The 22,866-nt window shown below is 49.8% G+C and overlaps 1 protein-coding gene and 1 pseudogene across 6 annotated transcripts; both read right to left on the bottom strand.

Annotated features, from left to right (window-relative positions):
- Positions 1 to 332: 332 nt before the first annotated feature.
- LOC136458393 (zinc finger CCCH domain-containing protein 7-like) lies at positions 333 to 12,651 on the bottom strand. 6 transcript variants are annotated; one of them, XR_010759983.1, is made up of 11 exons: positions 11,350 to 12,651; positions 4,843 to 4,905; positions 4,614 to 4,736; positions 4,095 to 4,145; positions 3,298 to 3,438; positions 2,639 to 3,190; positions 2,257 to 2,370; positions 1,756 to 1,846; positions 1,545 to 1,657; positions 863 to 1,365; positions 334 to 762 (listed from the first exon to the last, which is right to left on the bottom strand). XR_010759983.1 is itself a non-coding variant. In XM_066458335.1 (7 exons), the coding sequence occupies exons 1-6, from the start codon at positions 12,493 to 12,495 to the stop codon at positions 2,645 to 2,647; spliced, it is 2,070 nt and encodes a 689-aa protein (XP_066314432.1). In that variant the 5' UTR covers positions 12,496 to 12,651; the 3' UTR covers positions 1,906 to 2,370; positions 2,639 to 2,644. The 6 variants fall into 6 exon arrangements, 2 of the variants coding, with proteins under 2 accessions (XP_066314432.1, XP_066314431.1); XR_010759984.1 differs by having other exon boundaries at positions 333 to 1,365; XR_010759985.1 differs by having other exon boundaries at positions 334 to 1,365; positions 1,756 to 1,814.
- Positions 12,652 to 14,212: 1,561 nt separating this feature from the next.
- On the bottom strand, positions 14,213 to 16,494 carry LOC136460707 (heat shock protein 90-5, chloroplastic-like; annotated as a pseudogene).
- Positions 16,495 to 22,866: the final 6,372 nt, after the last annotated feature.

Below are 22,866 nucleotides of genomic sequence, written 5' to 3'. Positions count from 1 at the left end.
GAAATGCTGCAGAAAGCAGGCTGTGTTTAGCTACATCAACCTTTCAGATGATAATGATAGTAAATGAATAATGGGAAGATATTTTGTGGTATGTAACCAAGCCGAGCAAACATTGCTGTGAACTCATACAAGCCTGACATTCAGAAACAAAATCCACAGCTACAAGAATGATGTATCGAACTGTCATGCTTGGAGGAGCAGAGGTGACAAGAAGGTGCAGGATCGAGCATCTGTCATCCTTTTTTTTTTCCTGCTGTTCTCTTCTATGCTACACAGCCGAAATGTTTTTTTTGTTTTTTTTTTCAGAAAAGAAAACACGTATTCTGCTTTCTGCTTGAGCTCACGGGTAAATCGCTATACAATATAACACGTCACATTCTTTCGTGCGACCACATATAAAAGTGGACCCTTGGTAAACTTGTTATTGCCAACGCAAATTCTGCACAAATAGCAAGAGAAAGCGACAAATTAACTACGCCCACAACGACACGTGAATGAACCTATCCAGTTCCCATGACGTGAAGCACAAAGTACATGTTGAGCCGCACAATGTCGCTCAGACCATAATTTCGACTCAGCTGCTTTCCTTTCGGGAGTGACAGTGACAGTAATACTTGGCAAATCAAGATAACCACCACACACACCTCGGCCCGGATTCTTGGTAAATGGAAAATGACAGTTGCATGTGAACCCCTCCTTCGACACGGGCGTGCAAGCGCAAACACACACAAAGAAACAAGAGAGCACGGAGCCGTGGATTTACTGCCGAGGGTAGGGTAATTTGTTCAAAGGAATTGGACACCATCATATAATGGACAGAACAAACTTGACTGTTGTAGTAGTGAGAAACAGCGTCAGTCACCTGGTCATGTGACGACGGTCAGGCGTAGAGGGACACAACTCACATGCCATGGCAAGCTGCAGTGATGAATCAGCATGTGAACCCTCTCAGTGACCATGTGAATGTAACTCTGAAACGATGCATCATCTGCAGAGATTTCGACAGCACACAAGTAGGCACGGGGCAGCAGCCGCACGGATCAGTCCAGCACATACCTGGGGCCTTCAGCATCTGCTATATGGCGTACCACAATCATTTCAGCTATAATACTTCACAAGTAATTCTCAACCCAAGAGATCGGAATGGAGATCCCGGGGGTATTGCATGCATGCATGCAAAGCCCAGACCATGCACTGCACCAGGCTAATGTTGGTCGCCAGGAAGGTACCCACAAGTCTGCCACAGATGTGTCCTGAATCATGAGGATGATCCAAGACTAAACTGGAGCCCCGATAGCTGCCTGCCATTCTCATGTGGCAAACGGACGTAAAGCTCTTGCATGGAGGAATAGGAATCTGTGTTCCCTGGCATGAAAAAAAAAAAAAAGTTGACAAGATCACTTTTCTTTCCTCAAACTCTTTCTAAAGGCAAGGCAGAAGCTTGATACCAAAGCAGCTGGAGAAATCGGCCCACACACAGTATGTTTTCATGGGGAAGCATATTTCAATAGACAGCTCAACAGAAAGCAATGTACGGAACCCACCAGAAAGGAGGGGAGGTGCCTCACAAAACAGTCCGCTTGTTAGGAACCGAATAATGACACATCAAGTCCCGTTGTGCTACCTCGTGACTTGAGGTTCAACTTTTCCATGACATCTAAGCAAAGGGATCACGTCAGATTTCTGTATCAAAGCTGTGGATAACTCACAAGGAATCAACTAAGCAAGCCCTATTGTCAGTAACAGGATACTTACAAAAATTGTCAACGCTTATACAACTACGGATACATCAAGGCAAGATATAGTTGTCAAAGCTGCTCCATCAAGATCATGAAAATTTTCATTCCTCCATTTTACATAGAAAAAGAACAGCATCAATAAATTCAACAGAGGAATTGCACACAAGTTGATGCAATTATCCCTGTGCCACAGCAAAACCACTGAAATCCCTATATGCCAACACAGGCGATGGCATATAGGGAATTCATGAATTATTGGTGGCACAGGGAGAATTAATCCGTCAATATAATGAACATTGTGTATCAAAAACATGGGGATGGTAAGTCATGGATTACTATTATGCACAAATTCACATAAACCACATGAAGAAAGAAGTAAAGTTCACATCTTAACTGAGAAATGACTTCCAAAGTGAAGTTCACTATAATTATATGTCAAAGTTAGTCCAAGGAGTTACTCATGTACATGTTGAGTTAGTTCATGCAAGTATTAATTGGAAGAGGCAATCTGTCATACCAGTAAGCTCATCCAACTATTTGCTCCATGTAACTACAGTGTGGGTTGAACTTATTCAAGGAGTCCACAAAAGATCCTTTGAAGACCAGAGAAATAGTAAACATGTACCATCTTCTGCAAAATTAAGTCCCCGGTCAACTTTATTAGTACCAAAACAACTATATACATTCGCCTACAGTGAAATTTTCCTGTTGACCTTGCAAGAAGCCAAAATAGAAAAACTTTGATATGCAGTTACAGCAAGGAAACTGGCAGTATCGGAAGAGTCAAATGGACATGGGCATGAATTCAATCCATGTAAACAGCAACCAGCGAAATTTTATATTGACTTAATATATAGTGCAAAATACAGGTATCAACAGGCAGAATAGTTCACACGTACTTTCCTCTAACTGCCAGCACCAAACAAGAACTCCTGCAAAATCCTAGAAGCCTCTGAGACTTCATGCTGAGTATGTATTGATCGAGGTGTTGCAATAGAATCAACAGGTAAAGTAGCTTTTTTCGGGTCTGAACATGGATGCCTAGTAGCTTCTTTTGAAGAATTCTTATCTTCTAGCAATAGATTCGGTTTCTGGCAACTTTGCTTCACAATTTTTTGCCTTTCTGCTTCATGTCCTCCGAGGTTATGCTGAGTATCATTTGCATTCCTTTGCTTCTCCATGGACAAAGCATCCAGGTGCAGGCTGCTCAAATTCGATTGACCTTTACCAAAGGGACGAAACTGCACACCCTTTGGAATATGATTAGAAACATTCTGAGATTTGCTAGAGACACCAGCGAGGTTTCTAAGGATAGAACTACTAGGAGCACCATTGTGAACTGTTGTGTTCTTCTGGCTTCTTGTATGTTCCCTGAGGTTTGTTTTCTCATATGCCAGTGAAGCATCAGAAGTCTTTGCATCTTGTGTGGGAGTACCTTCTGTAGCTCGCATCTGATAAAGAATGAAATTTGTATAAATTACTCAGTGGAAATTAAATTGTCCCAGGCTATTACACTTAAATAAGTAAAATGCCAGAAATAATTAGGTCAATTACGTACCACATGAGAGAATTTGCATTTATCACCTCTGGCACACATGCCATTGTTTTTGTAGTTATGGCATTCGTACTTTGACAACTCATGGTCATATGGACACTCTTCTCCTTTCAAACAAGAACCACATGCAAAATGTGTGCAGGGCTGCAAGAAATGAGAAGACATTAGAAAAAACATGTCATGCAACACATCCATGTAAGAGGAAATTTAGATGCACTTTGATAAAGCTGAGGTTAGCAGTTAGCACTCCACCCCATCTGAACAGATCCTTGGAATAACATACATTCCAATTACAAATACCATGTTAGCACCCATCGTGCAAAACTTAATTATAAGCACCGATACGGATATTTTGTTTTACTCCCTCCATTCCAAATTGCAAGTCGTTCTAGCTTTTCTAGATCCATAGCTTTTGCTATGCACTTAGATACACATTATGTCTAGATACATAATAAAAGCTATGTATCTAGAAAAGCCAAAACAACTTACAATTTCGAACGGAGGGAGCAGCATCTTGCACAGGTCGAAATGAAGCATTATTGACGTATTAAGTATGCATAAGTGAGGATGAAATGCGTTCTGCTTTTTTTAAGTGGGTGGTACCCTATTCCTAAATATAAAAGCAGAATTAGGACAGTAACTCAGTATGGATTGAGTGATGGCTTTGGAAAATAGGTATACTTTGAAGGACAAACCGCTTTAGAGAAACAAACTAGTGAACTACCCATATAATAGTCTAACTATAATAACTATAATGCATAAAAAACACTACAATCATGATAAGTTCAATATATAGGTACCTTAGATTTTGTTGAAGGTGTAAAATCATGGGAATACTTGCAATTATTGCCCTGCAAAAGAGAAAAGGAAAATCAGAAGAATCGACAAACAATCAGTAAAAAAATTAGTTAATATATCTGTTATTTTAAAAATAATATCCACTAAGTATAAAATCGACAACAGTTGGGGCGTGAGTGTGTGTGTGGTGTGTGAGGTGTTGTTTGGGCTCTTGCCCTTTATTCTCTTCTTAATATAATGAAGCGCAGCTCTCCTGCGTTTTCGAGAAAAAAAAAGTATAAATCGACAATTTCGTTATTTAAACAAATTTTGCATTTGATACGGCTTGACCATGATATCTAGCAATCAGGAATTTGTGATGATGACTAAATCACAGTACAAGGAAACCAGAACCATTGATGAACTTTCAGCCTAAAATAAGGCAAAGAATGTAAAAAGAGAAGCAGCATTACATGAAAACACAATCTGCTTGAAGTGAATAGATATAAGGAAATAAGTTACGTTGGCCATATAATACTCACCTGCTGGCACTTCCCATGGTCATAGAAGTAGCAAGGTTTTTTTGGCTTTATAACAGGAGTAAGTTTTGGTCTTTTGACTCCATCAGCTATCCGTTGCAGTGCCCGGTTGATTCTTTTATTTTTCTGGATGTCAATTGTCAATAACATTAGAGAGCAAATTTCACACTTCAGAAGAAACAATGCATACAAAAGCGATTGGAACTCAAATGGTGTCAAGACTATAACATACCGTCTTTTTAGCCTTCCTCTGTTCTGTCAGAGTGTGTTTTCTCTTCTTCCCAGGGTTGGGAGCCTGTAATAGATTGGAAAGGCAGATACTGAAAATTAGCATATTCAAATATATATCAGCAGAGAGGAACCTATTGTGATCAAGGCATGAAGATGGCCATCTGCAGCAAGGAGTTTTGTGCTCCTCTTAGGCCTTGTTTGTTTGATCCCAAAATCAAGGGGATTGAAGGGGGTTGAGGAGGATTTGACTTGTAGGGGATTTAATCCCCCTCAATCCCCTCCAATCCTCTTTGGTTTTGACATGAAACGAACAGGATGTTACAGAGCGCACATGTATCATTTTAAGATGTAGCTTATAACCTTGACATGTAAGATTAAAAAATATATTGAATTCATTTAAAAAAGGCAGCACAGGAAACATTAAACCTCACTAGGTAAATGAACTGGAAAAATGCATGGATAGACAGTGATGGATAAGTCTCATGTGTGGCTGGTCTTTGTGGGGCTATGATGCTCACATGGTCATGGTCCTTGTGGCTGTTTTTCTGTTTTTAGGACAGCATCTTAGACTAGAGGACAGCATCTTAGAGGACAGCATCTTAGACTAGAGGACAGCATCTTAGCTAGGACAGCATATTAGCATCTTAGACTAGCATCTTAGACTAGCATCTTGGCATATGCTTGGCTGGCTAGCAGCCTATAAATATGTAACCCCAACCCCTTGGGTTGGCATGGCATTTGTGTGAGCTTGTGTGAGAAATAGACAAGAAAATTGCCCCAACTCCTAGTGTCATCCTCTCTCGATGAGAGTAAGAATTCTCCTACTACCAAGAGTGAGAATTCAGCGACTAACAAGTGGTATCAGAGCCGTATTATCCTGTAGCCTGAGCATCTCTTGCTCATCTTCTCTCCCAGCCCCACAACAGCCCCAGCTGTTGGCAGCAGCAGCTCCTCCGGCCGCTCCTGTTCACTCCTCTCCTAGCTCGTCTGAAGCAGCCCTCTCCCCACGCAGCAGCCCCCCGGTAGCGCGTCATGTCCGCAGGGCAGTCTCAGCACTCGGTCGCCTCGAGCACGCGGCGTCGGCAGGAGGCCGAACTTGCCGCGGCAGAGGAACGCGAGCGAGCGGCGGCAGAGACCGCTGCGGCGGCGGCAAGGGCGTCGAGGCTAGCAGCGGCGGAGCTGGCAGCAGCCAGAGCGGAGGCGGAAGCAGCGGCGGCGGCGAATGCAGCGCGTGCGGCGGCAGCGGAGGTCGAGGCTCTGCGCGGCAGCATCGACAGCTCCATTTCCGCTGACGACTCCGCCGACGCGGACCTCGAGCTGCTAGAGAGGGAGGCAGCGCGAGCGCGGGCGGCGCAGTGGACAGCCGCGCACGTCCACGAGCGTGGCGGCAGCCCAGACAGGCGCGGACGCGCTGGCGGCGCTCCTGGAGGAGGCGCGCACGGCGGTGGCGCTCCTAGGGCAGCCGCGCACGCCCACGAGCGCGGCGGCAGCCCAGACAGGCGCGGACGCGCCGGTGGCGCTCCTGGAGGAGGCGCGCACGGCGGCGGCGCTCCTGGAGGAGGCGCGCACGGCAACGGTGGCGGACGGGTCGATGGAGAGCGCGGCCTTCACAGGCAGCGTGGCTCTCTCTCCCCGGATCGGTACCGACGGGTCGATGGAGAGCGCGGCCTTCACAGGCAGCATGGCTCTCTCTCCCCGGATCGGTACCGTGGTTACCACGGGCTCCAGGCTGTTGTCAGGGACGTCGGTCCCGGCGGTGGGTGGCCTACCCTCACCAAGACCAACTACGTCGAGTGGGCTGCGGTGATGAGGGTAAAGCTCCAGGTGCGACACATGTGGGAGGCAGTCCGGTACGGCGACGTCGACTACGACCTAGATCGACGGGCGCTGGATGCTCTCATCGCTGCAGTCCCGCCCGAGATGCAGTTCTCGCTTACCAGCAAGCGGACTGCCAAGGAGGCTTGGGACGCCATCGCTGCGGCACGCATCGGCAGCGACCGCGCCCGCAAGTCCACACTGCAGGCACTTCGCAAGGAGTGGGAGAACCTGGCCTTCAAGCCAGGTGAGGACGTTGATGACTTTGCTCTCCGTCTCAACACTCTGTTGCAGAAGATGGTGCAGTTCGGCGACGACACCTACGGTGAGGAGAGAGCTGTCGAAAAGCTCTTCCGCTGCGTCCCCGAGAAGTACAAGCAGATGGCTCGCTCGATCGAGTCGCTGCTGGATCTCTCCACGATGTCGATCGAGGAGGCGATAGGTCGCCTCAAGGTCGTCGATAGTGATGAGCCACAGTCCCTCTCGGGGCCCATCACCACTGGCGGGAAGCTCCTTCTCACTCGGGAGCAGTGGCTTGCCAGCCAGGGTGACCGGAGGAAGGGGGAGCCTTCTTCCGCGACAGGCGGCCGCAAGCGTGGCAAGCCACGCAAGGCGCGCAGAGACGCCCAGGCCGGGGCGCGAGGACGTGCCGAGGGTGATGCCCGCGGAGGCGCCCAGGGCGGCGCCGCCGGTAGGCACAAGCCGGCACGAGACGACGCCTGCCGCAACTGCGGCCAGCTTGGCCATTGGGCCAAGGACTGTCGACAGCCACGACGCGGCCAGGCCCACGTCGCACAGGCGGAGGAGGAGGAGCCGGCTCTGTTCATGGCACATGCCAGCATCGAGCTACCTCCAGCGGCACCGGCCGCAGCGGCTCTCCTCCACCTTGACGAGCCAAAAGCACACGCCCTCCTCGGCGACAGCTCCGGCAACGACAAGACTGACGGGTGGTGCCTCGACACCGGCGCCACCCATCACATGACCGGTCGACGGGAGTTCTTCACCGAGCTTGACTCTAGCGTCCGAGGCTCCGTCAAGTTTGGGGATGCCTCCGGCGTGGAGATCAAGGGCGTCGGCTCCATCATCTTCACCGCCGTGTCTGGTGAGCACAGGCTGCTCACCGGAGTCTACTACATCCCCGCGTTGAGGAACTCCATCATCAGCTTGGGACAGCTGGATGAGAACGGTTCGCGCGTGGTGGTTGAGGACGGAGTCATGAGGATTTGGGATCGTCGTCGTCGCCTTCTTGCCAAGGTATCCAGAAGCGCAAATCGACTCTACGTCCTTAACGTGCAGGTGGCACAACCCCTCTGTCTCGCTGCTCGTCGGGACGACGAGGCGTGGCAGTGGCACGAGCGTTTCGGGCACCTTCACTTTGAGGCCCTGAAGCGGCTCAGTGCCACGGAGATGGTGCGAGGCCTGCCGTGCCTCGACCATGTGGAGCAGCTCTGCGACGTCTGCGTGTTGACGAAGCAGAGGCGACTCCCCTTTCCCCAGCAGGCGAGCTTTCGAGCCAAGGAGAGGCTCGAGCTCGTGCACGGGGACTTGTGTGGCCCGGTGACACCGGCCACACCGGGAGGACGACGCTACTTCCTGCTGCTCGTCGACGACCTCTCCCGCTACATGTGGGTGATGGTCCTCGGCAGCAAGGGAGAGGCTGCGGACGCCATCAGACGCGCGCAGGCTTCTGCGGAGGCGGAGTGCGGCCGCAAGCTGCGCGTGTTGCGCACCGACAACGGCGGCGAATTCACGGCGGCTGAGTTCGCGTCGTACTGCGCTGACGAGGGCATTCAGCGCCACTACTCCGCGCCGTACAGCCCGCAGCAGAACGGCGTCGTCGAGCGGCGCAACCAGACGGTTATGGGGATGGCTCGGGCCCTCCTCAAGCAGAGGGGGATGCCGGCTGTCTTCTGGGGAGAGGCGGTGGTGACGGCCGTCTACATCCTCAACCGCTCGCCTACCAAGGCGCTCGACGGCAGGACGCCGTACGAGGCTTGGCATGGGCGCAAGCCGGCGGTCTCCCACTTGCGGGTCTTCGGCTGCCTCGCGTTCGCCAAGGAGCTTGGCCACATCAGCAAGCTCGACGACAGGAGCACTCCGGGAGTGTTCATCGGCTACGCGGAGGGCTCGAAGGCCTACCGCATCCTCGACCCGAAGACACAGCGTGTGCGCACGGCGCGCGACGTTGTGTTCGACGAAGGGCGAGGATGGGCGTGGGACAAGGCGGTGGACGATGGCTCGGCTCCGACTTACGACGACTTCACTGTCGAGTACGTCCACTTCGAGGGAGCTGGGGGAGTAGGCAGCTCTTCTTCGGCGAGCGCGTCTACCCCAGTCCCCGAGCCTCCACCGACCCCGGCGCCTGCTACTCCGACAGCTCCACGCTCTCCAGCCAGGACCTCGGCTGCGATGAGTTCTTCGCCGGCTTCACCACAGCCGGCAACGCCACGCACTCCAGCACCGACAGGCACCTCTCCGGGCACGTCTACTCCAATACCAGCTCGTGTCGAGCATAGCCCGGTTGAGCTCGCTACTCCGCTCTCTCACGACGAGGAGCGCATCGACGCGTACCACGACGGCGAGCCGTTGCGGTACCGTACGATGGAGAACCTTCTCGGCGACCAGTTGGTGCCGGGACTGGTGCCTCATGACCTGGAGGACCTGGAGGCGCAGTTGCACCTTGCGTGTGACGACGGCGAGCCTCGGTCGTTCGCAGAGGCCGAGAGACACGCGGCATGGCGCGCCGCGATGCAGTTGGAGATGGATGCGGTTGAGAAGAACCGCACCTGGGAGCTTGCTGACCTTCCTCGTGGTCATCGCGCGATCACCCTTAAGTGGGTGTACAAGCTGAAGAGGGATGAAGCCGGTGCCATCGTCAAGCACAAGGCTCGCTTGGTGGCACGAGGTTTCGTGCAGCAGGAGGGGGTCGACTTCGACGACGCCTTTGCTCCCGTGGCACGGATGGAGTCCGTGCGACTCCTCCTTGCGCTAGCTGCCCAGGAGGGCTGGCGTGTTCATCACATGGACGTCAAGTCGGCGTTCCTTAACGGCGACTTGAAGGAGGAGGTCTACGTGCACCAGCCGCCGGGATTTGCGATCCCCGGCAAGGAGGGCAAGGTGCTCCGCCTGCGCAAGGCCCTCTATGGCTTGCGACAGGCACCGAGGGCGTGGAATGCCAAGCTGGATTCCACGCTAAAGGGGATGGGCTTCGAGCAAAGCCCGCACGAGGCGGCCATCTACCGACGGGGCAATGGAGGTAATGCCCTGTTGGTGGGTGTCTACGTCGACGACTTGGTGATCACCGGCACCAAGGATGCGGAGGTGGCGGCATTCAAGGAAGAGATGAAGGCCACCTTCCAGATGAGTGACCTGGGGCCTCTCTCCTTCTACCTGGGAATCGAGGTACACCAGGATGACTCTGGGATCACGCTTCGACAGACCGCCTACGCCAAGCGCGTCGTTGAGCTAGCTGGGCTCACCGACTGCAACCCAGCTCTCACTCCGATGGAGGAGAGGCTGAAGCTGAGCCGCGACAGCACGACGGAGGAGGTGGACGCTACGCAGTACCGGCGTCTTGTGGGGAGCCTTCGCTACCTCGCCCACACACGGCCGGACTTGGCATTCTCCGTCGGCTACGTTAGTCGGTTCATGCAGCGACCGACGACGGAGCACCAGCAGGCTGTGAAGAGGATCATCCGCTATGTTGCGGGGACTCTCGACCACGGCCTCTACTACCCGAGGTGCCCTGGGGCGGCACACTTCGTCGGGTACAGCGACAGCGACCACGCCGGCGACATCGACACCAGCAAGAGCACGAGCGGGATCCTCTTCTTCCTCGGCAAGTGCCTCGTTAGCTGGCAGTCGGTCAAGCAGCAGGTGGTGGCCCTGTCCAGCTGCGAGGCCGAGTACATAGCGGCCTCCACCGCTTCGACTCAGGCGCTCTGGCTCGCTCGACTGCTTGGTGATCTCCTCGGCAGAGACACTAGAGCGGTGGAGCTCAGGGTGGACAGCAAGTCCGCTCTGGCCCTGGCAAAGAACCCCGTGTTCCACGAACGCAGCAAGCACATCCGGGTGAGGTACCACTTCATCCGAAGCTGTTTGGAGGAAGGGAGCATCAAGGCGAGCTACATCAACACCAAGGACCAGCTTGCGGACCTGCTCACCAAGCCCCTTGGGAGGATCAAGTTCCTTGAGCTCTGCTCCAGGACCGGGATGGTTCAACTCTCCCACAAGACGACGCACAAGACTTAGGGGGAGAATGATGGATAAGTCTCATGTGTGGCTGGTCTTTGTGGGGCTATGATGCTCACATGGTCATGGTCCTTGTGGCTGTTTTTCTGTTTTTAGGACAGCATCTTAGACTAGAGGACAGCATCTTAGAGGACAGCATCTTAGACTAGAGGACAGCATCTTAGCTAGGACAGCATATTAGCATCTTAGACTAGCATCTTAGACTAGCATCTTGGCATATGCTTGGCTGGCTAGCAGCCTATAAATATGTAACCCCAACCCCTTGGGTTGGCATGGCATTTGTGTGAGCTTGTGTGAGAAATAGACAAGAAAATTGCCCCAACTCCTAGTGTCATCCTCTCTCGATGAGAGTAAGAATTCTCCTACTACCAAGAGTGAGAATTCAGCGACTAACAGACAGAAGAAGCAACAAACAATAACATTTGAAACCAGTATCGGATACCTCATTGTCAGGCAGCGGAGTCTCATTCCAATCCAGAATGTCATCATAAGTGACAGCTTGAGCCCTGGTAACAGGTATTTGTGCATCACCTCTGACAATAGCATCCCTGTTCAGTATAAGATGATCATTTCCTATTTCAGGTGTTGAGTGCAAATTCCCCAACCCTGTGCCATGATCACAAGTTTTATCCGCCCCTGAGCCTCTGCCGATGGAATTGCCTTCCAATTTCTCATCTTCACCATCTTCATCTCCATGCTCGGAATCTCCAGATTCTTCTGAACCCAAATCCGGAAACTCGCCCTCAATCTCTCCTTCCTCGAAACCATCACCATCGTGCTGCCGATGATCACAATTTCTAAGAGGTTCTCCCCCTTCAATCCCAACACCATCCAGTTGTTTCGAATCCTCAGATGCCTTGCTATTCTGCAGGTCACCTCCAGAAACTGTACAACTCTGTGCTGATATCACTCCAGTATCAACATCATCAATCAACCCTGTAAAGTCTGTCATCATCGCTTCAAGCAGAAGACGGCCTCCATCATCACCCACTGCTACCTCTACCGATTCGTCAACCCTCGTCTCCAAGAGAGACTCCACCGACTTCAAAGATACGTCCTCCACCGCCGCCAGTCCAGCTCCAACCGCTGACCCCTCCACCTCAGCGCTGGTCTTACACGAGGTGCTTTCTACCACGGGTACCGCTGATTCCTCCACCTCGGCTCTGGTCATACACGAGGTGCTTTCTACAACTACAGCGTCCGCACCCCCGAGCTGCAGAGCCTCAGCCTCACCCAGGTCGAGGGTAGGGTTCGCCGCGGCCGGTTGATAGACGGCCCCGTGGAGAGAAGGGCCTCCCGCATCCACCGCCTCGATTTCCACATCATTCAGCCGATCAAAATCGGCGCCATTAGGCCTTTCTGGGGAATCGTTGGAGTCCCCACCGACAGGGTCCGCGGCGACGGGCACGGGCTCGGGCGGCGCGGTGCCGCAGGGCGATGGGTTGATGTGGAGGCAGTGGGAGAAGAGGCGGGAGAGCGTGCGGAAGGAGGCGCTGTCGAGGTGTGACCGCCGGCGAGTGAGGACGGCAGCGGCGGCGAGGGGGGAGGGGGTCGGCGTCACAGACGGCGGTGCGAGGGCATCCTCCATGGTTAAGGGACTGGGTGGGCTGGAACTAGGGCTTAGGGTCTGAGACGGCGGCTCGACTCGCCGCGGGAGCTCGCCGTCGGCAGCGGCGGCGGCGGGGGCGGCTGGACGATAATAAGAGGAGAAGAAAGAAAAGCCATCGCGAAGGCCTTTGGCAAAGGCGGGCGTGGGCCAGAGTAGGAAATCCGCCGAGTATACGGTGGCGCTGCTCCACATGCAATTCGGCCTACCGGGCTTCGTGTGAGACTATCCCACTAGGCCCGTTCGTTGTTTTATTTTTAAAATTTCTTTAAAACTTGAGACCATTTATGTTGCTAGAATGATCTAACACGGGCTCCACAGGAGCAGGCCCTATTTCTTCCAGAAAAAAAAAACAAATTCGCACTGTCTCATCTGCTTATCGGCCCCCTTCCCCCACCGCACGCTCGTCGGGCGCGTCATGCCCTTCCCCCCATCGTCGGCCGCATCGCGCGCCGCTCACCTGCGCCGTTCGCTCCCTCGTCGTGCTCGCCTAGCCAAGGCCCCCCAGGAGCGTGGCCAGTGCTGGTGGTGCTCGTGCGCAGTCGGATCCCACCCCAACGACTGGAATTGATCGGCCCCGGCCTCCCCCTTCTCCTATTTTGCACATGTATGTTTCAAGTGTTTCAGATATTTTAGAACTATGTTGCAATTGTTACATATGTATGTTGCAAAAGTAGATCGGGATTGTTGCATATTTTTGCAAGTATTTTCAGTGGTATGTTGCAAGCGTTTTGAAAAAATATTTCATTTGTTTCAGATGTATGTTGCAACAAGTGTTTTTATCTGGATGTTGCATATGTTTCACACACATGTTGCAAGTGTTTTATCTAGAGATGGCATATGTTTCACACATATGTTGCAACAGTATATTTCTAATGTTTCATCTGTGTCCGATGTATGTTGCATCCAAGTGTTTCATGGGGGCACGGTGAGTGCGGCCCGGACGTCGAGGGATGGGGCGCGGCAGAGCTAGGGACTAGCAGACCGGGGCGCAGCAAGCTGGGAGTCGACTCTCAGGTCCCACCCATGCGGAGAGAGAGAGAGAGGGGGACAGGGGGAAGTAGCGGGGCGTAGCAGGAGGGTAGGGTGTGCGCACGAGGTTGGGGCGAGCTGCACGGCTGCCTATCCGGACGTGAGGAGCAGCGGGCGCAGCGTTGAGGGTGGGGTACACGTGCAAGTCGGAGTGAGGCGGACAGAGACGGGTTGTGCAATCGTCCAGACGCACGCGCCAAGACAACGCTAGCCACACTGTTTATGTTGTGGCCTAAACCGCAGAGCCCAACCCGTGCGTGTCACAACGTTGTGAGTGAGCACATGCTTCGTCTTTAACATTTCTCAACCTGTACATATGATATTAATCTTTGGGGCTCTTGCGTTTGTACCCTTGTTTTGTATCGAAATTGTGATTTTACCCCTATTTTTTTTGACTTTGTGAATTTACCCCTACTGTGCCATCCACGAAGCATCAGTTTGCTCCTGCTCTGTCATCCACCCCTAACGGTGTTAAACTTTGTACAAAAGGACATGAATGCCCATGCGATTTTGCCCCTGTTTGTTATGTCTAATTATGATTTTACCCTGATTTGGAATTAGACTTTTTTATTGTATGCTGACAATTGATTAAATTTGGTCAAACATATTTGGCACAACTTGTAATTATTTGAACTCAGATTTAATATTGATAAATATTCAAAACTATTTATGCAAAGCTCATCATCTGGCATCTGGAGTACATTGTGATCAATGAACTCTCCACGCGCTCAAGCCTATCAAAGCATAAACGAAGAGACACAGCATGCAACTCCTTGCCAATCCTCAGATACCCACTCCTAGTACATGCCCTGAGGCCAATCACAATAGTCACAGAATCCAGCCCCGGACCATGGCAACTCCTCATCTGCGACACCAACATCATCACCTCGCCGTCGTTCCCCGCCTTCAAATTTCTTGCCGCAACCGCATTCCAGGTGACAATGTTCGCCCCAGAAACCCACTGCAGCAGATCCAGAAACTCATTAAATGTCTTCTTGTAGAATTCATTGTACTCAGTTTTACCCATATGGTAGCACATAAATTAGGGTCAGCTTACCCATATGGGCTTCGTTTCATTAGCCAATTCCCAGTCCCAGTATTTCTCAGTTATAGTTTTCTTCTTTTTCTGCTTTTCACCCTATAACAGAAGAGGATACATGCAGGGTGATATAGCAATAACAGAGAGACCGAACTCGAACTCAAATAACTCACACAGAACTAACCTCAGTAGCCTCTTCACCTTCTTTTGATTCTTCCTCCTCTTCAACCTGTTCAGATAAGGAATATAGGTATAGATGCAAATACAATAATTGTAGCAGAAGGAAGCAGAATTACAATAAACCATATCACGATCCTACCTCAACTGTTCTTGATTTCTCCTGCCATGTATATATGGGGAATGAGACAAACTGCGAATAGTTCTTAACTAAGCCTTGAATCCTCGCAGGGTCAGCAAACTCGTATTTGTCATCATCCTGAAACAAGAAGGCAATAAGAATTCTACTAGAGTGCAGAGATCATATAGAAAGAGTTTTAAAGTTTCTTACTCTCAAATAAAGAGTAATCTATGTTCCACGTGTCAGCATTTTCTCAGGATCAGTTTCTTCCTTGATTACGTAACAGCTGCTGTCAGCCTCTGCTTTCCACACATACTGCTAGAGTGTAGAGTTCATCTTTAGTCATTCCAATGCTAGTATCTCTGTAGCATTCACAAAATGAGTCTGAATAATGATTTTAATCACATCTGATAAATTAAAATGGTGACTGACAATGGTTTAATGAACAACTTACGTGATAGTGACTGTCCCAACCTCTGAGTCAGGTTTAATCCTTATCACCAAGTCACCACCATCAACCAACACAGAAGGATCCATTACACTGAGGAATCTCAGCTTATCCAGTGCATCACTCGTGTTACTGGATGGCAACATAAATTGTGTCAGAGTTCAGTTGTTCAGGAGGTGTAGAAATGCAGTTTGTGAATAGCAGCAATTCATCCTTGGTCATAAGAACAAGTCAATTCAATTGTGCACGCCGAGAAGATGACTGGCCTTACAAGTTCACGGAGAAATACTTCCTTGTGGCTATACAAACTGTGTACAATTAAGTCCAGCAAGCAGCTAACCTGCAGGGCATAGAGAAACGCTACATAAACACAGAAGCGTTCAATTGCAGATTCCATGAAGACAAGCAGAGTTCTGTTAATCGCGAAACACGAATTTGGCCACAGCCCAACAGCAAAGTGCAACAGCATACTGAATAAGTGAATGCAGCACACAAGTGACAATTCATGTACCCCAATCCCAAATTCCCGAATTCGATAGCTCACCTCAGCCTGGTACTCGAACTTCTCGCCGGCCGTCTCCTCCTCACCGGCAGGCTTCTCGGCGACGGCGGTGTCGCACCTCACCCCGACCATCCTCCGCCTCGCGGCCTCCCATCTTACCCCTACCGCGCATCTCGCGGCGGCGCCCCTGCCCTGCGGCACGAGCGTGGCCCGTGGAAGACTCCGGGACGACGAGCTCGGCAGCAGTGCGGCCACCGGGACGGGAGCCTGTGTGGGGAGGAGGAGCGGAGGAAGGAGGGGAGGAGGCGGCGCGGAGACACGCTGCTAGGCGCCACCGGGAGCCGCGGCCAGGCGCCGCTGAGAGCCGCGGCAAGGCACCAAAGCCGCCTGCCCGCCCCTGCAGCCACGAAGCCGGCCGCCCGCCCACCCCTGATGCCGCTCCGCCCACCCCTGCAGCCACGAAGCCGGGCGCCCAGAGGAAGAAGACGACCCGCGGCCGGGCGCCGCCGGGACCTGTAGGCGGACGCCGCCGGTGAGCCACGGCAGGGCGCCGCCGCCGCCGCCCGACGCGCGCACGCCGACCCGTGGGTGAGCGCTGCGGCCTCCCCGCGCCCGCACCTTGGAGCTGCGATCGGGAGGCAGCCCCGCGTCCTGGAAGCAGCCCCTCCCTGTGCTCGAACCTGGAGTCATGGCCTTTGTTTGGGATGAGGAGACAAGGACGAGGGGCACTATGGTCATTTGGCCTTTGTTTTTCAGATTTAGAATTTTTTTAATTCGTTTAATCCATGTCCATCTGACGGACGTCAGAAGCAGAGGCAAACGGATCTTTCAGTTCAAAATAACAGGGGTAAAAATACAAAGTTGAAAAAGGAAGAGCAAAATCATAATTAGCTTACTGGATAGGGGTAAGAACACCATTTTCCCTTAATCTTTTGCACCAAGCATTAATTATGTGTCTTGAAATTTATTTAATTTAATAAAAATAAGGTTTGGTCCAATGTAATTAAATGTAACAAAGATAGTTAGCTCATTACCTTTTGTTAGGTATGGTCGTATAGGTCCAAATGACTGCTAAAAATGGTAAGCCCGGTTACAACGTAATGATATAGTTTTTGCTCTTTGTTAGCGAACGGCGCCTAGACCTGATGGTCAAGGCGTGTCGGGAGGGCGTATTCTCCCAGCATACTATGTTCTCCATAATAAAATTGACTAGAAGATACCCCATGTAATGTTACGAGACTCTCTTAGAAATAAATGTGTCGAATATATGAGTTAAATCGACATGGCTACAGTGAGAGATGACGTGGATACTTAATGGAAGGTGACGTGGACATCTTGCATGTTAAGATAGAATTTGGGTTGATAATTAGCTTTATAAGGGCAGTCCCAATGGTGTATTGATGACGGTTTCTATCCCCATTAAATGACTTGCCACGTAGGTAAAATGCTGACATGGCAATGTAATTAATGAAGAAAGAGAGCAAAAATCCTAGAAATGGTTTCCTCGTGAAGAAATCAGATCTTCTCTTGACCCAATGCACCAAGAAATCATGAAATCGCCATTGGGGAGAAACCTACCAGTTTTTAGGGGGCTCGTGCCACACTCCCATTGGAGGAAGAAGATAGAGTTGGGAGAGAGAAAGAGAAAATAATTATTACACAAAGACACCTCTACTGTGGAAGGTAGTTTCTATAGATGATTTCTTGTGTTATGAAAATCGCATCAGTTTTTTCCATTGGGACTGCCCTAAGAGATATAGGGTATACTAAGTTGGACCTGCTCTACCCTAATTAAATCTTGAATACTCTCTCCGTCCCATAATAAATGCACTTCTACAGTTTAATTTTTTTCTCAAAATAAGTGCACCTCTACATATAAAGACAAAGTAAATTCACTTGTCTTTTTCTACTTTCTCCCTTTCCAAGGTGCAAAGATTACACTTTTATAGAGACTGTATATGTAATTTTTCACTAACCTTGATCTCTTCACTACACTGTAGATTGGAAGACACCGTTGACACAGTAACGGCAGACCGGCAACCGGATATGCTGTGTACTTGTGTTCCTGTGGTGATTAAAAAACAATCAGACTAAATCGTATGTATCGTAAGTCAGAGCTGGTTCCGCTGCAGCGTCATTGTTTGGAAATATAGAGACGAGACATTCTAATATATTAAGGCAGTTTCTTTGGCCGTCAGCCAGGTCGTCCATGTCACCCTAAATTTCTCCTATCGTCTGATCTTTTATCGCGTCATCCAGATTGCTTGTAGCAACTTTCGTTCGAATCAGCTTCATGCAGATCCTCATCGCTTTGCGTTGATTTTGCCAGCTTCTACTGCGTCTGGTCAGAATCCGGTCGACTAGATATAAACAACAGTTTCTGCTTCTCCTTCTGGATTCCTCTGAAAATATCTTGCCTCCTCTTCCTCTCCCGAGCTCGACGCCTCTCCTCCCGGTCGTGGAACGGCGCCTCCACTGCCTCCGCCCCCGGCTTCCCTTCCTTCCTCTCTCCCTCTCCCTCTCTCTCTCCCTGTCTCCCGACAGTGGCGCTGTGTGGCCGCGGGCCCCAGCGCCGTCGCTTCACCGCATGAGGCACGGGCGGAGCCACGCCGGCCCTGGGTTGTGCTGGAGCTCCGCGTGTCGGCCCCCGCGGTGGCCGTTCCCGGCCATAACACTGGCGCGTGCGTGCCCCGCCGTTGGCTGCCGGCATGGGTGCCCCCCGACGCGGCCTCCTTCCACAGCTGCTGCGTCTGCTCCTCTGCTCCATGAAACCCTAGGTGCCTGTGCTCGACGACCGTGGCTACGCATCGCGTCTTCCTCTCCGACAGTGGCGCCGATGGCTCAACTTGGCAGTAGATCGGCGGTGCCTCACCCCTCCACCCGTGCTTCCTGCGGCGACGGAGGCAGGTCACCCCCTCCTCGCCTCTCTCCTGCTCCACAGGAGCTCAGCCACCAGGTATGGATGCCTATGGGCACTTCCCCTACTCTATTTGTGCTTCAGCTACAGTTTTTAGTTTCCTAGATTTAAAGATTGATTTATTCGGATTAGTTACCGGAGATGGATGAGGGAATGTAAAATATAGTTTCGAGTACGCTGTGTAAAATGCATTAATGTACTTCCCTTTGTCTACTGTAGTTCTAAATTAACGCATGTGGCATGTATATTTACGGTCATCAAACCAAACAAATATGTATAGTTATGCAGCCATTTTTTTTTTGGTATTTAGCTGTAGAACATAGAATGCATTCAGTCAGCCTTAGAGCACGCTCTTGATTTTAATTCTTCACTGCTAATTGCAAATCTAGATTTACTCAACCTTGATGCCTTTCTTTGCAACAAAAATATGAAATACAGCTAGCCTAAAATTATGTGGTTCTAGGTTAACTCTACTTTGAATAACATAGAGTACGATGTCCACTTTTAGATTGCCCTTGAATATTTGATACAATGTCCATAGTTCGCTCATGACTTACAGTGGACCCTAAGGAAGGAGAAACCATGTAGTGCTTTTGGAGGATGGACAAGGTGTTAGCTTCCTATGCTACAAAACCCTCGTCTACTGATAGAGGAAAAAAATGATATTTGTCTTGATATTACTGACATGTTTTTAAATTTTCTTCATGCTTATTGTTGTCTATCGAAAACTGACCATACATGTTCCGGGTATTTGCATGTGACCCTGCTTTTCTTTTCGGTCTTGTGAGTTCTTGTTGTTGCATAGGAAAGCAGATGGAGAAATGGTGGCAGCAAGGACAGCCAGTTAGGACAATAGATGGTGAGTTCTTGTTTAACTCGGCCACTTCAGTTGTGTAATTCTTCTTGGAAACATGATAACCTAGAGCGTATGGATTTAATTTTTCCTTCATTTTGGTGTGCTTTGCAGGAACAAATACTAAGATACGTCTTTGATTGCTTAGACACAAATGCTATGGTCTATTGTGCCGCGATTGGTGTTGTGCTTCTGTAATATAACCCAGAGAAACAAATAGATCTGTTCCTCAGTTAACCTTTGCTAAATAAACCAGCATTGTTACTCATGGTTTATGCACTGGCCTTGATTATTTCGTATGCCATTGTAAGGTTTAGTTCTTGGGCCATTGAACAAAGGAGAGGAATTGGGCTAACTTTAGAGTTTGCATTGTGGTCTGTTTTTTCTGTGACTTCTCTGCTTGCTTGTGCAGTACAGACTTCTCTATACTAGCAGGTTGGAGACCAAATGGATGATTTCTTTTATCCTTTATTATTTCATTGTAGATTCTCTTATCTCCTTATGCAAGATGAATTGTATTTAGTTCTTAATTTTTGCATGTTCGGTGTTTGCCCTACTGAATCTAATATCATGCGGTTCTACTTTATTTCTTACAGTCCAGTGTGTAAACACTAATATTTTGTGCAGTCCCTGCTCCATAAAAGGTATGATGCTTCCTTAGAATAGTCCTCTTATATAATGATGCTGCAGTGAAGCTTGCTTCTTTTAGAAGCAATGGGGGTTACGGCGGTAGTTTAGTTGAAGTAAAACAGTAGGGGTTAATGAGGCTTAGCAATTTGAATATGCCGATGAACAATTAGTGCTTAGTAAAATCCAGTACAATTTTCGATTAGTTTTTACGTGTCTATGAGAATTAAATTCAATTGATTTAGTTACATGAAGTCTTGGAGACAAAAGCAATACATAAAATGTCCCCATTCGTGTTTATTACTAGCCATCTTAAAATTATACATACGTATCCTCTAGAAAATGTAAGAAACAATTAGGTCCATTTTATGATGCTGATGGTCATTGAGCTGCAGTGCTATTTGGGCAAGGTGACCCTATTGTGTTTAGGCCTAGCACTTTCTATTTGATGAGCTCTTCATTTGAGAAGCTACTATGAAGGTGTGTACTTGAAATAGAGTGAACAATTTTAAATTGCTTCTATGGTTGCCTTTATTCTCATTTATTAATAGAGTGAAACCTAAGATGCAAGATGCATTAGTTAGGATGGTAAAAACTAATGTTTAAGTTCACTAAGTTATGAATTTAATTAGCTGATTGATCAATGTGTGTACCATTGACTTATATAATACCCTCTACTTACCCTTAGTTCATTGGAATTTAAAATGTTGGTTCATTTCCAGTTTTCCAACTCCCAATGACTAACTCCAGATTTAGAAGAGACAGTAAGATCAGAGCGCCATTTCTGTTCCTGATTTCTATCTGATTAGCACATACACAGCCTAAGATTACTATGACTCTCACTAATGTTTCAACAAAAACACTATTTCTTAGCTTGCATTGAGAAAAAAATATTAGCTTATCGATTTAAGGTAATGCATTGTCTTGTTAGTTTCAGTGTTTCTTACCTGGTTTTTGGAATAAAAAAGCCTTTCAGTCCTGCGCTGCATCTTTGGTTGGATAACCGCATGATGGACTAGTTTTTACTTATACAAATTGGCACATGTTTCTCGCCTTCTAACTAGTCCACATCACCTAAAATTGTCTCAGCCATCCGATTTCCAGATCCACGGCGTACGTTGTGTCCACTGGTTTCTACTGTGCACGCCCAAAATATCTTCTCCCCCCCTCGCTCTCCACAACTTCCTTTATAGATCCTTTTCTTCTCCTGAGTCCGGACCCCTAGCTCCACTGATCCACTCGTGCTACCTCTCTGGAAAAAATACGATCAACACCAGTAAACTTTGAACAACGAGATACATATATAGTTGATGTTGCCAAATTAAAATAACGTCACCAACCAGATATATATACATAGATGTTTAACACAACTTAACATGCACTAATTCAGAATTAATCTACCACACTGATGTGAATAACTTATAGCACTCCCAGTGAGATCCTACACTCCTCGCTGCAGAACATAGCCCACAAGTCCCATTCATCAAATCCGACAGGCTCGCCGCAGCCGCCGCTTGTGCAATGCCCGTTCCGAGGAAGAACAGGGCGAAGAATGGGCTCTACATGCTATGGCACCATGTCCTGCAACCGCCAATACATGTCTTTGCAGCACCGTGTATAGGTCTAGTTCTTCCACGGTAGTGCAGCCGGCCCCACTTCGTCAGCACCTTCGAGCTCCCTCAACAGGCGCCTGGGTAATGTTGTCATTACCGTCACCTGGTATTGGACCTGTAGAGCATGAGGGCGAAGATGCACATACCAAGTTTATGGCCTACCTTGGCGGAGTGCTCAAGCCATTCAATCGGCGGCAGTCAACGACCTGCGGGCTTCCACGAAGACAGGACACAAGCCAGTGAGGAAGCAGGCCTCCAAGTTGCCCACATTGGATAGCCTGGTGGTGAGCAGGGCACGATAGTCATCGTTGTAGTAGCGGTGCTCCCAGAAACCTTGACGCTGCAGCACCCGACATAGTGGTATGTGCTGGCCGACTTTGGTGCTGTTGCACACCCTACGTATGAACGAGTAGGTTGCCCGTAGGCTGGCAAGGTCACCCATGGGGGCATATGACTGTTCAGCGATGTGGCCAGCGATGTCCGCGACCAACTCCATCAGGAGCTGATCCATCATGACATAGCTGAGGAAGAAGCAGAGTCAGAGCTATGACAGAACTGCCCAATTTATACAAGATCAAGTATGACTGTTCACTTCACCCCTTGTCTTTTCTTTTATTTGAACCCAAGGCTCTTCTTCTTCTTCTACCTTCAGATCGACCGAACTGGACACAGAGCAGGGTCAGGCTTTAGAACTCCGGTGGGGGAGCGGCCAGCGACTAGCAGGGGAGGGGCCAGCTGGCCTGGCCGTGGCCATCTATGTCCCATGCCTGGCTCAAAGCCCGGCCAGCTATAGGCAGCAGTGGCCTGGCATGGCCGTAGGCTGTCTGGCAGCCAGCGCGCCAGTAGCAGCAGCCTGTAGGTGATCGCACGACCGAGAAGACGTCGAAGAGGCAGGCATCACAAGGCAAGGAAGGGGAGGGCGAGGTTGGTTGAGGCTATAGGGTGCTTGGTGGTGATCGGCCATGGAGCTCCACTCCCCGTCCATTGTGAGCAGCGCGCTCTGGCGCTGGAGCAGAGCGAGGAG

Source organism: Miscanthus floridulus, chromosome 6 (assembly GCF_019320115.1).
Source record: "Miscanthus floridulus cultivar M001 chromosome 6, ASM1932011v1, whole genome shotgun sequence".
In the NCBI taxonomy this organism is placed as follows: domain Eukaryota; kingdom Viridiplantae; phylum Streptophyta; class Magnoliopsida; order Poales; family Poaceae; genus Miscanthus; species Miscanthus floridulus.
Note: the sequence above shows the minus strand (reverse complement) of the source record. Positions and strands in the feature narration are given on the sequence as shown.

What these genes read in the sequence shown, in the direction of transcription:
- LOC136458393 (XM_066458335.1), bottom strand. Translation starts at nt 12,495, where the DNA reads ATGGAGGATGCCCTCGCACCGCCGTCTGTGACGCCGACCCCCTCCCCC. An exon ending in ACCATGGGAAGTGCCAGCAG is followed by an intron (nt 4,146 to 4,613) that starts GTGAGTATTATA and finishes TCTCTTTTGCAG; the next exon opens with GGCAATAATTGCAAGTATTC. An exon ending in AATGCAAATTCTCTCATGTG is followed by an intron (nt 3,191 to 3,297) that starts GTACGTAATTGA and finishes ATTCTTTATCAG; the next exon opens with ATGCGAGCTACAGAAGGTAC.